This window comes from Alligator sinensis, unplaced genomic scaffold, assembly GCF_000455745.1.
Source record: "Alligator sinensis unplaced genomic scaffold, ASM45574v1 scaffold879_1, whole genome shotgun sequence".
NCBI classification, from domain to species: Eukaryota; Metazoa; Chordata; order Crocodylia; family Alligatoridae; genus Alligator; species Alligator sinensis.
The window spans coordinates 1,592,565-1,604,431 of record NW_005842250.1 but is presented as its reverse complement, the minus strand read 5'-3'; the positions used below and the strand labels follow the sequence as shown (position 1 = coordinate 1,604,431).

The window sequence follows — 11,867 nt, the reverse complement described above, 5'->3', positions numbered from 1 at the left end:
ATTCCTGCTACAGAGGCCAGGACTGGGGTTTGCAGAAACAAGGTCAGGAGGAGAAGGCCCCTGCTTGCTTGGTGCTAGAAATCACTGAGCCAGGAGCCCTGGCTTCACTGCAAGGGAGGGGACTTGGGGTGTTTGTTGGCCTCTCTCCCAATAGCTAAGTGAGATTGGAGTGCTGCATCTTCAACTAAGATTCCCTTTGTCCAAACTGTTAGTCAGTCACTGGAGTTACATGGGCATAATGGAAAGGCAACAAAGGGCCCACGCCTCCCTTGTGTGCATGGTAGGACCCTAAATGTCAAATGTAGGAATGGGTAACTCCCATTCAGTGCAAGTGGAGGTCACAGCCTGAACTACAAGACAGCAGGAGTCAGGCCTATCCGAAGACACCCCATGACTGGCAGATCTGGAGCACGAACCAAGGCGAGACATACTTTTCATAGGACAGCACTGGGAAAACCTGCTCTCTACTCAGGGACCTACACCAAGGGCACCAACCCAAATTTTTCCCCACTGCAAGTCATTCATCTCGGGGTTCCCTGTCCTTATGACCTTCTCTAGGATAGCTGCCTGCCTGGAGGGAGTGCAAGCATTTGGGCCAGAAAAGGTCGGTGATAGTAGCCCCACTGCTAAGTTGCCTGCCCTGGTACCTTCCAAATGCTGATACCCAAATTCTGGATACCTTCTGCTTTTTGGCATCTTAGGCAACCCATGCAGTGCAGAGGAGCAGCCAGGTGTCACAGTGTTAGTAGGCCAGCCCTACCCAAGCCTGGTGGCACTACGGGAAGTATAGAGAAGCAGCACAGCACAGGCTTCCCAGTGTCCCCACTCCTCACCACAGGCCCAGCCCCAGCAACCATAGCTTAGAGTGGGCTGGGACCATTCTGCTTCCCACCCTGGCCTAGGCACAACCCTCCTGTGTTGGGTGGGGCAGTTACTTATGGGCCTTCTTGGTGCCTGTCACAGAAGGGGGACATCATCAGGATCATCGAGAAGCCACCTGTGGGCACCTGGACTGGGCTCCTGAACAACAGGGTGGGCTCCTTCAAGTTCATCTATGTGGACATCATCCCTGAGGAAACTGTGCCCGTGCGGAAGAGCCGCAGGCAGAGCAAGAGCAAACGACCCAAGCCCAAGACCCTGCACGAGCTGCTGGAGCGCATAAATCTGCAGGTGAGAGAGCAGGGCAGGTGCTGGTGGCTCCAGAGAGGGCACATGGGGAGAGGGCAGGGCAGGCAAGCATCATCTCTGCAGCACTCCCTGAAGGAAAGGTGCTGATTGCCTCTGCCACCAGCTCTGGGCCCTAGCAGAGATTCAGGAGAGCTGGGCTTTTTGCAAGGCCCAGCTTTCATTTAAAAAGAAAAAGAAGCTGGAAGCACAACCCTAGGCAGCTCCCATATCTGCCACAGCCCATTCAGTTCTTGGGAAAACCTCCTGGCTGTGGCTGTTGGATTGGCAATGGCGGACCCTGCAGCACACGTACAGATCAGGTAACAACTGCTCTAGAAAGCCGCATGCCAGAGAGCTGCTGTTCCCGCACTGTGAAGCCACAAGTCTGCTTTTCAGTTCTCGAAGTGTTGCTCTTAGCTAGTGGAGTGGGCACTGCTTTCCTGAAGGCTGGGCTTGAAAAGAAAGAGAGGATGGGGGGGAGGGGTGCTGAGAAGGGGAGAGCACAGGGGTATGAGATGGAAGTGGAAGGAATGGAAAACAGCTCTGGGACAGTTCTTGAAAGGGCATGCCAGTGTGAAGAAAGGAGGTGAAGCAGGCACCAACATGCTGCTGCTGCTTCTCAGAAAGAGAGAGGAAAGCAGTGCAGGGGGTGGGGGAGGAAAGGGGATGCAAAGCTGTGTAGGGGTAGAGAGCATTAGCTTTATCCCCCAAACTCCACTCTTCCAAGAAACACCCACACCAAGCCTCTGGCAGCTCCTGCCTCCCCAGGCTATGCTGCTGCTCCTAGGAGGGACTTCTCAATCCCCCCCATGCCCCACACAAGAAAAGCTGGGATATACTGGGCAGGCAGACACACCCTAGGTGCATCTAATTAGCTCCACACTAAAGTGTCAGCATCTACACGTGGTGCTATTAGGCTGGAGTAAACTAATTAACTCTGCCATAGGCTAGTATTGCCCAACACAAATCCTATCCTATGACGCAGTTATTTACTCCACTGTAATGCATGTGTAGATGCTGACGAGCTGGCTGAGGCATGAGGGTGCTACAGCACAGGGCTGGCTATCCCCACACTGGATAAACCCTCATGCCTCAGCCAGTCCCTCTGCAGCATGTTGAGCCAGGTCGGTGCAGCCCTAGGCTAGCAGGCTGCACCCCCCAGAGCCCCCTGCTATCCAGGGCTACTTTGCTCCAGTTCAACATGCTGCAGTCCCAGGTGCCTGTGTAAACCCTGTGCCCAGAAGCAATATGCTAGAATTTATTGCATCAAATTAATTTCATGTGTAGCTGTGCCCCTGTGCATTAGTCTTGTGATTGCCCCAGGGTTCTCTGCGACTGGGATGTGCATTGCCAAGGAGTCAGGAGTCAGACTGAGAAACAGTGTGCATAGAAATTGTGCCCAGGAACTTTGCCAGGCTGCCCACAGGTACCTTAAGCCTGCCCCCACAGCACATGGCAAGTAGCTTATGCTTTACTCTTGAAGAATGAGAGTGAGGTACACCTCAGGTCTTCAACACAGCCTTCAATACAGTGTCCCAGTAGTGGCAGTGCTCTGCCCAACTCTGGGGCCAGACCCCAAACACAGCAGGATGGCATTTTGCCTTCTCCCTTGATTAGGATCAGGAACAGTGAGCAAGAGCTACCTGTACCCACACAGAGTCTAGCATGCACAGACCAGCCCAGACTCCAGAACCGCTGCTGCTGGTCACTCGCTGCCTGAGGGCTCTTTCCAAGGCTTTGCCTTCTATTAGCCCACCTTTCCCCTTGGGGACCACTGCCATGTGTGCGATCAGCCTTCTACCACTGCCCACAAACTCCATGCTGAAATGAGGCAGACTTAAGCCCTGATGGTGTATGTGCTCCTCTCTTCACATCAGCATCATCGCTGCCTGCCATTCAGCACAGCTCCATGGAGTGCAGCAAATGCAACTGGAGTGCAGATAGGCAACTGCTGCAATGAAATTTGGGGAGCACAAGGCAACACATGCCAATGCTGTCTGCATCATTCCTCAAGCCAACTTGCAGTGCTCCTCTCTGAGCCACGCTCAGAGCTAGTGCCTGCTCCACAGGGTAGAGTTAGGTTGTCTTGTGTGAGTGGTGACTCCTGCCTTTCAGAGAGCAAAGATTATCCACTCACACTGTGTGGAAGGTGCCCAAGGCAGCTCTAGGAAACATTAACTCTGTGCTAGCCTGGTGTACATGACCTGCCTGTAGGCTGTAGATTGCAAAGGCCACTCCCTTACTTTCTGCCATCAGCTCTAGCATTCTGATTGTCAGGAAGTTGCCATGCTGTTAGAAGGTAGCTGGAGCTTCTGGCAGCTGGGGATTTAGGCATGTGCTTGGACTAGGATGTTCTAAAGAAAATCATGGTTCTGTAGCCTGGTGAGGCCCTGGGCAAATCTTGTGGCTGCGGGATCACCAGGGTCCTCGCTTTCAATTCCAACTGCCATGACTGTGCAGCTGTGCCACGTTCTTGGTTTTCCCCCTCTGCAGGAGCACATCTCCACCTTGTTACTGAATGGCTACCAGACCCTGGAGGACTTCAAGGAGCTCCGGGAGACCCACCTGAATGAGCTGAATATCATGGACCCCCAGCACCGTGCCAAGCTGCTCACAGCTGCTGACCTGCTGTTGGACTATGACAGTAAGAGACTGACTCGAGTGTCGTCTACCTGAATGGACAGTTGCCACAGCCCCCTCCCCCTAAACTCTTTTCCTCCTAGGAATCATAGACCCACAAGCCTGTGAGTTGCAGGCCAGATATGGCCCCTCAGTCTGGCTCCTGCTCTGAGCACACACCCCAGTAGGCAGGCCTATCCAGCTAGGCCAGGCCAATCCCTAGGGCCCCAGTGGGCAACCAGAGGCAGACTGCCCTGCGCTGGACCGCAAGGGCTTCAATCTGCAATCCTATGTAGCAACTGCTCTGCCAAGGGAGTGTCCCCAGCCAAGCAAACGGGAGCACCAGAGCCCAGCTATAGGCTGCTCAGTGCTTCTGGGGGTAGGTGCAACGTGCGATGGAGGATGCCAAGGGCTCGCCTATCGCAGGCAGCTAGGCCTAGAGCAGGTCGCATGCCTTTACTTAGAATACTTCCACACAACCCCAGGGAGCAGCCTCATAGTAATGGGCAGTAGGACCAATCCCTGGAGCTAGTTCAAGACAGCCTGGGCCTGCTCAGAGCTCTATATAGGAGCAGACCTTGCCCTCTTAACATTTTGCCCTCTCCTCACAGCAGCCAGTGAGGCCGAAGAAGGAGAGAGCTCTGAGCTACACCCCTCGCCCTTGGACCTCAAAGGGGATATTCCCCGTGACTCAGGCTGCTTCGAGGGATCAGAGACACTGGAGAACAGCCGAGATGAAACAGAGCTGAACAGCACAGAGGAGCAACTTCAGGCTCTCTCTCTGGAACAATCCTCCTGAACCCACCCTGCCTTGCCCCAAGCCTCCCAGAACTGCCCCGTCCAGGCACTGAATCTGCTTTGCCAGGGGCCACCACTGGGACACTCTGCTCAGGCCCCCACCAGTATTGGGAGATGTCTGAAGCGGGACAAATTCTTTGTTGGCACTGTGAGCATCACAGGAAGGGACACTGGGAATACTTCATGGCTGCCACAATTCCTACACCAGGATAGGCCTCTCCCCTAAGAACTGTGCCAGGCCCTGCCCCAAGCCACTGTTCTGGCAGACACAGGACCTGCTTCTGTAACAGTTCACTTTTATGCCATGCCCCCCGCACTGCATATTCATAGCCACAAAGACTGTTTTAATTTGTTCCTCTGCCCAGTCCCTACTGCTTCCTGCCTCCTCTGCCAGGCCTCTGCTGGTGGTAGGGGCCTCACTAGGTAGCTGCCAAGCTCCTTCCTCAAAGGTCAACTATTAGGCCATGCACACCCAGGCAGATACTGCAAGCCTGGTTGCTGTGTTGCTTATGTACAGTGGGGATGCACTTCGCAGCTGAAGACCCCCAGTACCAAACACAAGCTACTCTGGCAACTTTGTGCCAGTGGGAGGGGAGGGGGGGGTTCTTCCCTACTGGGATGGGTGATTACAGGTGGAGGTAGCAGCTGGTGCTGGAAGAGGAATGGGCCCAGGCACTGGGCGAGGAGGTCTGAGACATGGGTTTCTAGGCTGATCCAGGAGTGGTGTAGACAGGTTGCAGGTAACAGTGATGGCGTTATGACCAAACCTGTCTCCTCATGACATGGTGGATGGACAGCTGTGGGAGAAACTGTAGCCTCCTTTCTGTAGTAACAGGCATTTTTCACTTCCAGCAAAGTGTGGCTAGCTGTGTTGGGAGCAGGTTTAACAGAGATCAGGTCCCATAGCTGGTTGTTCTTGGTCAGAGGGTAGCATGGGGCTTGAAATGCAACCATGCTATAGCAGCTTCCCTGACTCAAGTCTTGAGTTGGCTCAGCACAGCAAAGCTGCACTAGGTTATGACTCACCCATCTCAGACATGACTCTGGGGCCAGCACAGCAGTGCTTGTTTGGGAAGCTGGAAAGAGGTGTAGCTGTGTCTCACAACACCGTCTGTAATTGGATCAAACTCTTGCACAAGATCGATCCTCCCTCTGCTGCAGGAATGGGGCTAGTCACAGGGGGGCAGGCTAAGCCTGCCTGGGCATGAGGTGCCTGTCCTGAGTATGGAAAAGAGGAAGGGAGCAGATACAGAGATTATGCTTTTGAATCCTCAGCATTTGCTCCAGGTATCCCCAGGACTGCAGCCAGAAGAGGAAGAGCAAGTCCTGCCAGGTGCAGAGCCACCTCTACAGAGCTCACACTTTACTTTAGGTAGCCCCCGACCAACAGTCCCAGCAGCACTGTGGGACAGGCAAACTGATTACGAGTGCAGCTAATGGTGCAACAGAGGCCAATGGCATGCAGAGCAGCTGGGGCCCACCTAGCTTTAAGAGCTACATACTTAGTCCCAAGCAGGACTAGGCCCATGAGCAACTCTGACAAGATCATCTTCACTGAAGCTGTTTTCTGGCTAGCTTTCCACTGGGATAACAAGCCAAGAAACTAAGCAGGGAGGTTCTCATGTTCTTGGCACATCATTTTGCACCAGAGCAGGGTTCCTTCGCATCTTACCTACACAGTAACAGGCCAACTCATCCCAGGAGACAAGGTTGCAACACCCACAGCTATTCATGGGAATTACATATGCTTAAATCAGGTTCCGTTTGGCCCAAGGGCTGAGTCTACAAACCTGTGACTTCTCAGCCTGTGTTCCAGCCACGTAAGTTTAGGCATTTAACTCACTACCTTGTGCTTCATCTCAATAAAGCATGCTCTGCTACCCAGCATTCCACAGCGTAATCTTGTGTCTGCCTGGATCATAGTAAAAGGGCTTTAGATCCCAGGCAGCACCCCCTCACAGGGGGTGAATTGGCACAAGGCCATTTTCCCTTGGGCTGCAGCCAGTTTGAACCCCTCCCCGGAAAGAAGCTGCCATCTCCCCTTCCACTGCAGTATCTCTTCATGGTCCTCTCCTCCACACCGGAGGGTCTCTGAGAGACCCTGCTCCATCACTCTGTCCCCCTTAACTCTCCACACACGTGTGGCTAATAGTCCAAATTGCTGACCCTTCTTTGAGCCAGCTACAGCTGGGATTCTCAAGAGAAGCACAAGGATGGAGCTGTCCCATTATAAACAGTATAACAGAGAGAGTAAGGAACAAGGAATTTTTTCTCTCTTGAACCTGACTTGTACATGTGCTATATATTCATTTGTCTGCATGGTGAAGATGGTGGAAGGTAGGTTGCATAAAAAGGCCATGGAGGAACCAGTACAGCATGAAGCAGGATGTGGCAGAGAACATCAGGATGTTTATATGGCAGAAGGAAGCTGCTGGAATAGCCCCATAATCGCACACTGAGAAGTAGTATAGACATGGGAGCAGGGTACTGTGGATGAGTTAATCTGCTCTGCTTCTCAGAACAGCAAGGTCAGTGCTGCACATACATGGCTATACTGCTTTTGATTCAGTGCTAGCACTGAGCTAGATCCAGGTGGTGCTGCCTTTGGCCATGCAAGCACACCCTAGGTCAGACCCGCTCTGCCGTGTATGTTATGCAAGATTGGACTTTGCATCTAGCTAGAAGACTTTGCCCTTGTAATGTCTCCTTGGTTCCCGTGCTGAGCTGTCATTTCCCAAGGCCAATGAGCTGCACTCCTTCTAAGCTGTGTGGTGTGCACAGCCGCACAGGCGCGCCTGGCAGCACAGCATGAGCACACCTGCACAGCTTAGAGGGAACGCTGGGTAGGCAGAGGAAATGCCGTTTGGGAGTAAGTGAAAGCTCCCCATCACAGAAGGGAAGTAGGCCCTCCAGCAGCAACCTGGAGGGCCTCACAAGCACAGCTACCTTCAGCCCCTGGGGTCAACAGGGCCACTGCCCCTGGCTGGTATCCAGAGAAAAGGCAGGAGTCAAAATAGGAAAGTAACAATAAAGTGCAGCATCCTTGGTGGCTGGCAGAGGGGAGACATGCTTACCATCAGACCCAGCAAGGAGCACAGAACAGGGCTGTACACCAACAGCTGGCTGAGCTGCACAGAAGGGCCTGGTGGGGCAGAGTGAGGTGCAGGCAGACGCAGAGAGGCACAGGCCACACCTCAGGGGTTTTCAAACTGATTAAGATTCCTTCATTACTGTTTCCAAAAAAGCTTCCTTCACTGGAACCTGAACAGAGCAGACAAGGAGCGGCAGGTGCCAGCAGCGTCTGTGCCCTGCCCCCGTGGGCAAAGTTTAACACATAACATTAGAAAATAGATTAGTAAAAACAAAAATACATTTTTTGCAACAAGTAAGAGATTTGGTCAGTAGTGTGGCAGGACAGGCAGGAGAGGACTGGCTGCTGCCTCCACCACAGTTTCAGCAGAGGGCAATAGCATGGGCCAGGGCAGAGCACCAATAGTGGCAGACACCTGAGCCTATGCTGCAGGAATAATGGTTCCAGAGAGTGGGATATGGGGAACCAGAACCTGGCTGAGGGCTCAGCAATACTAGAAGGTCAGTCAGACTCATGGCTCCTTCTCTATGTTCATCCACAATGAGGAGGCAGATCTTGGAGGGGACAGGCACTAGGAAGTACTGCCTGCAGTGTAGTTGAAAGGAAATGGCAGCTTTGAGCCCTGCTCAAGGTGTAGGAAAAAGAGAAGAGCAGACATGCAAAAACTTAGCCCCTGTTTGCAGGATAGATCAGGATCACACAGAGAGGTCCTTTAGGGCTGAATGGACATGGGACCAGGCCATCCAGGCCAGCAAAGCTAAGGGGATCCTAATGGGATAGCAAGCCTGTGCATCCTACTCCTAGTAGCAGGATGGAAGTCCTACTTCCTGCTCCTCCCCAAAGTCTACACAGCACTTCTCAGGCAGGGGGGGAGGAGGTGCTGCTGCCTACCAACAGAGTTTTTGGTAGGCAGCAGCACCCCCTGCCCCAGAGAGCTCAGTGCTGCTCTGCACACAGACTGCAGGGGCAGGAGATGGAACATGGTGCAGGTCACCCATCCTAAGCAAAGCAGAGCAAATGAAGCATCAAACCCAATGTCAACTGAGAAACACACAGGGCAGTGGGCATGGGGGCAAAGGAGTGGGAGGAATGTGAGAGAAATGTGGAGCTCCTTATTAATGCTGGAGACCCAAGTGACTTTCAGCACTAGGCCCAACTCCTTTCGCCCTCAGCAGCTTGCAGGGAAAGTCAAAGAACAAGTGATAGGGGAGGAGAAGAAAAGGCTGCCCTTCCTTCCTCCAGTAAGTCACCAGGCACTGGGTCTGGGGACAGATGGAAATTGCCTCAGATAAGCTGGCAGCAAGCAGCACCATCTCCCATGAAGATGCACAAAAGGAATCCATCTCCAGGGGCTGGAAATTGCAGGATTCCCTTGAAAGAGCCATCTCTAAGAGGGAGGGAGGGGGAGAAAAGGGGAGAAGGAGGAAGTGAGATGAATTGCTATAAAGGAGACATAGTAGAATTGTCTTCTAGTACAGACTTCTCCCATCCCACTGACTGGGACTAGGTCACATAGGGCAGGAGCAGTGAGGTGCCAGACAGCTCCTCCTGCAACAGCAGGCCCTGCCAATGTGAGTTGCTACAGATAGGTAGGATGTGGCCATGAAATACTGTGATGAGGGCTGGGTACCTACCAGAAAAATCCATTATGTATGGAGATCAGACAGATGGAGTCAAGCAAGAGCCAGGGAGATTTGCCCAAGCACTCCACAGTGGCCTACCAGAGCCCCTAGGAGGTCCTGGGAGTTTCCCCATTTCACTCCTTGGGTCACAACTAGGCCAAGGCCAAGGCCAAGGCCAAGTCCTTAACAAAACCCCTCTTCATCTGTCTGTATACAGAGTAGTCTGCAAGCACTAGTGAGCAGGGGAGAGGGGGCTCAGAGAACACTGAAAAGCCAGTGGGGGAGACTGAGATGGAGGGAGAAAGGGAAAAAAAAGAGTGAACTTGAGATTAAACTTCCTGAGAGCAAGGGCTACTCAGCCCCCGCACAGCTTCCCTAGGGAAGCACCCTCACTTGGGATAGACACTAGAAAGGAGAAGACACCAAATAACAAATACTGCCCCAACTTCAGCACTGGAGCCAGACACCCAAGGGCTCCTCCCTTCTGCTTTACTCCTACCGTGACCAATCTGCATGTACTGCAGGGCCAAGACATGTAGCAGAACAGTATGCTGCTGCTAGCCACCCTGGGAAACCCAGCCTGGGCTCCCATGGAAAGAAAAGGAGGCTGCCATGTAAAGACTATCCCCTATGTGCTCTTACACCTGTGGCACCATATAGAGAGAGAGAAGTCTGGGAAGAGAGCTACTTAAAAAGCGTTTCCAAACAGAACACCTCCCCTGTGGATTTTGGCCCTTTTGGCAACAAAATAATATTTCCTGGCCATCCCTGCCACCTTAAGCAATAAAACAATATCACAGTCTGGGGGAAGGAGGAGGAAGAAGAATACCACTATGGATGCATTCTCCTTCCCATCATGATTCTTTAGCAACAGGGAGCAGGTCGATTCTGCCGTAGTCTGGGCAACTCCACTACAAGGTAGCTGATCAGTCATAGGCCACAGCTGGGACCTGGCAGAGAGATGATCAAAACCAAAGGGACTAGTGTTTAACCGGTGAGGACCAACCACAGATCAAGCAGGTCCCAATTCAGCCACGCAGGGAGACCAGCTGCAAGGGTAGAGATGGACCCAGTGAAACGACTGACATGCTCTGCTCACACTCAATCCACTGGCACCTGTGCCAGGCATTCTGCAGTCTGCACCGTACCAGCCCCACACAGAAGTTGATAAAGACTAAAGCAAAACAGCCATGAGGACTCGCGCGCTTGCACACCATCCGGCCCATCATCTCCTTTCCTCAATCGCTTCCAGCTTTGATCAGACAAAACAAGAAAGTTCGCCTGCTCAAACAGGCTAGTGCTCTGCTTGACCATCATCCCCAGGTTGGGCTGGGGGCTCCACAACAGTCGGCTGAGTCTCCTCCGGTGTTTTAACACTGTTCAGTGGTGGCAAGGGGACCTGGTGAGAGAGGAGAGAGAGGGAGTGATGGTTTGGAGGGGTACTCTCCCATCCCATAAGAATGTGTGCTCTTCCAATTACACATGTGCACAGCACTGCTCGGCTATGGTAGGGACCCTAGTTCTACCTGGAAAGCAAAGATAAGTGCAGTAGAGAGAGGCCTTCAGGAAAGACGGGGAAAAATGGATTGTGCAAAGTATGAAGGGTTCTCTATGGCTCTGGTAAAGGCATAGGCTGGCATGATAACAAGCCAGTCTAGGAAGGGGCACTTGGAGTCACCAGAACATATGGTGACCGGTTAGGATTAGTGGCATGAGATTGCCAGCCCTTTTTGGATATGGCTAGCAAGGATCACCATGACAGCCAGGGAGCTGCAGAAAGCATGGGTGGGAAAGCGAACGCTTCATCACCATGGCTGGTGCTGCTGCCATGCCTTGGCACACCATGACACCCCCCCGCTGGCCTAAAAGACATCCTGCCATAAATGGACTCAAAGCTCTCAAATAACTATGTCTGGCTGCTGACCCTGGCAAGGAACATGAGCTTGCAGTCCCTGCCACCAGTGTCTTGAATGTTAACTGAATTCCCATCATGACTCCTATCTAGCAAGAGTTTGGCTTCACTGCCAATACAGCTCCCCTCCTGTGGCACTGACATGAGAGCCTGCTGAAGCAGCACTGTGAACAGCCCAGCGCTGGTAGAAGTTTGCCTGATCTCAGAGTACCCGAGATGTGCTGCCTGCACTGCCCAGCAGCAAGGCTGCCAGAGAGAGGCTACCTTCTCTGTCTTTATTGTCTTGTATGGACTTACATGGAACAGGATTACATTTGACTTAGCAGACCCAGGACATTTAAACTGGCTGTTTTCAAAAGCTCAGTTAACACCAAAGAAAATGACTGTCAGACAGAGGTTTCCCCCTGTATAAGACTCTACAGAGCTTACAAGAATGGAATAAAGGATCATCACATCTTATCCCCACCTGAGGCCCAAAATACTACTTTAAATCAGTACCAGGAATCAGAAGCCACTGCCCAGCCACGGTGCTCAGCAGCACCTGAGAAGTACCTGGGCTGCTCACAGTGTAAACTGAGCTGGTTTTCCAACAAAGGCCACATGTAGAGGAGCTGCAGTATGGAGAGGAAGAGAGAAATAACTCCTGAAGGAGCCCTGC

The 11,867-nt window shown here is 52.6% G+C and overlaps 2 protein-coding genes across 6 annotated transcripts in view; one reads left to right on the top strand and one right to left on the bottom strand.

Annotated features, from left to right (window-relative positions):
- Positions 1-6,471, top strand: part of SASH3 (SAM and SH3 domain containing 3) — an 18,987-nt gene extending 12,516 nt beyond the window's left edge. For both annotated transcript variants that reach the window (XM_006027541.3, XM_025208767.1), the window contains 3 exons: positions 964-1,170; positions 3,661-3,811; positions 4,398-6,471. In XM_006027541.3, the coding sequence (XP_006027603.1) occupies positions 964-1,170; positions 3,661-3,811; positions 4,398-4,585 (546 nt within the window). In that variant the 3' untranslated portion in view covers positions 4,586-6,471. The remainder of the gene's footprint in view (positions 1-963; positions 1,171-3,660; positions 3,812-4,397) is intronic.
- Positions 6,472-6,973: 502 nt separating this feature from the next.
- The window catches only part of ZDHHC9 (zinc finger DHHC-type containing 9), a 44,683-nt gene continuing 39,789 nt past the window's right edge, over positions 6,974-11,867 (bottom strand). For all 4 annotated transcript variants that reach the window (XM_025208764.1, XM_025208766.1, XM_006027540.3 and 1 more), the window contains one exon: positions 6,974-10,696. In XM_025208764.1, coding sequence (XP_025064549.1) covers positions 10,592-10,696 — 105 coding nt within the window. In that variant the 3' untranslated portion in view covers positions 6,974-10,591. The remainder of the gene's footprint in view (positions 10,697-11,867) is intronic.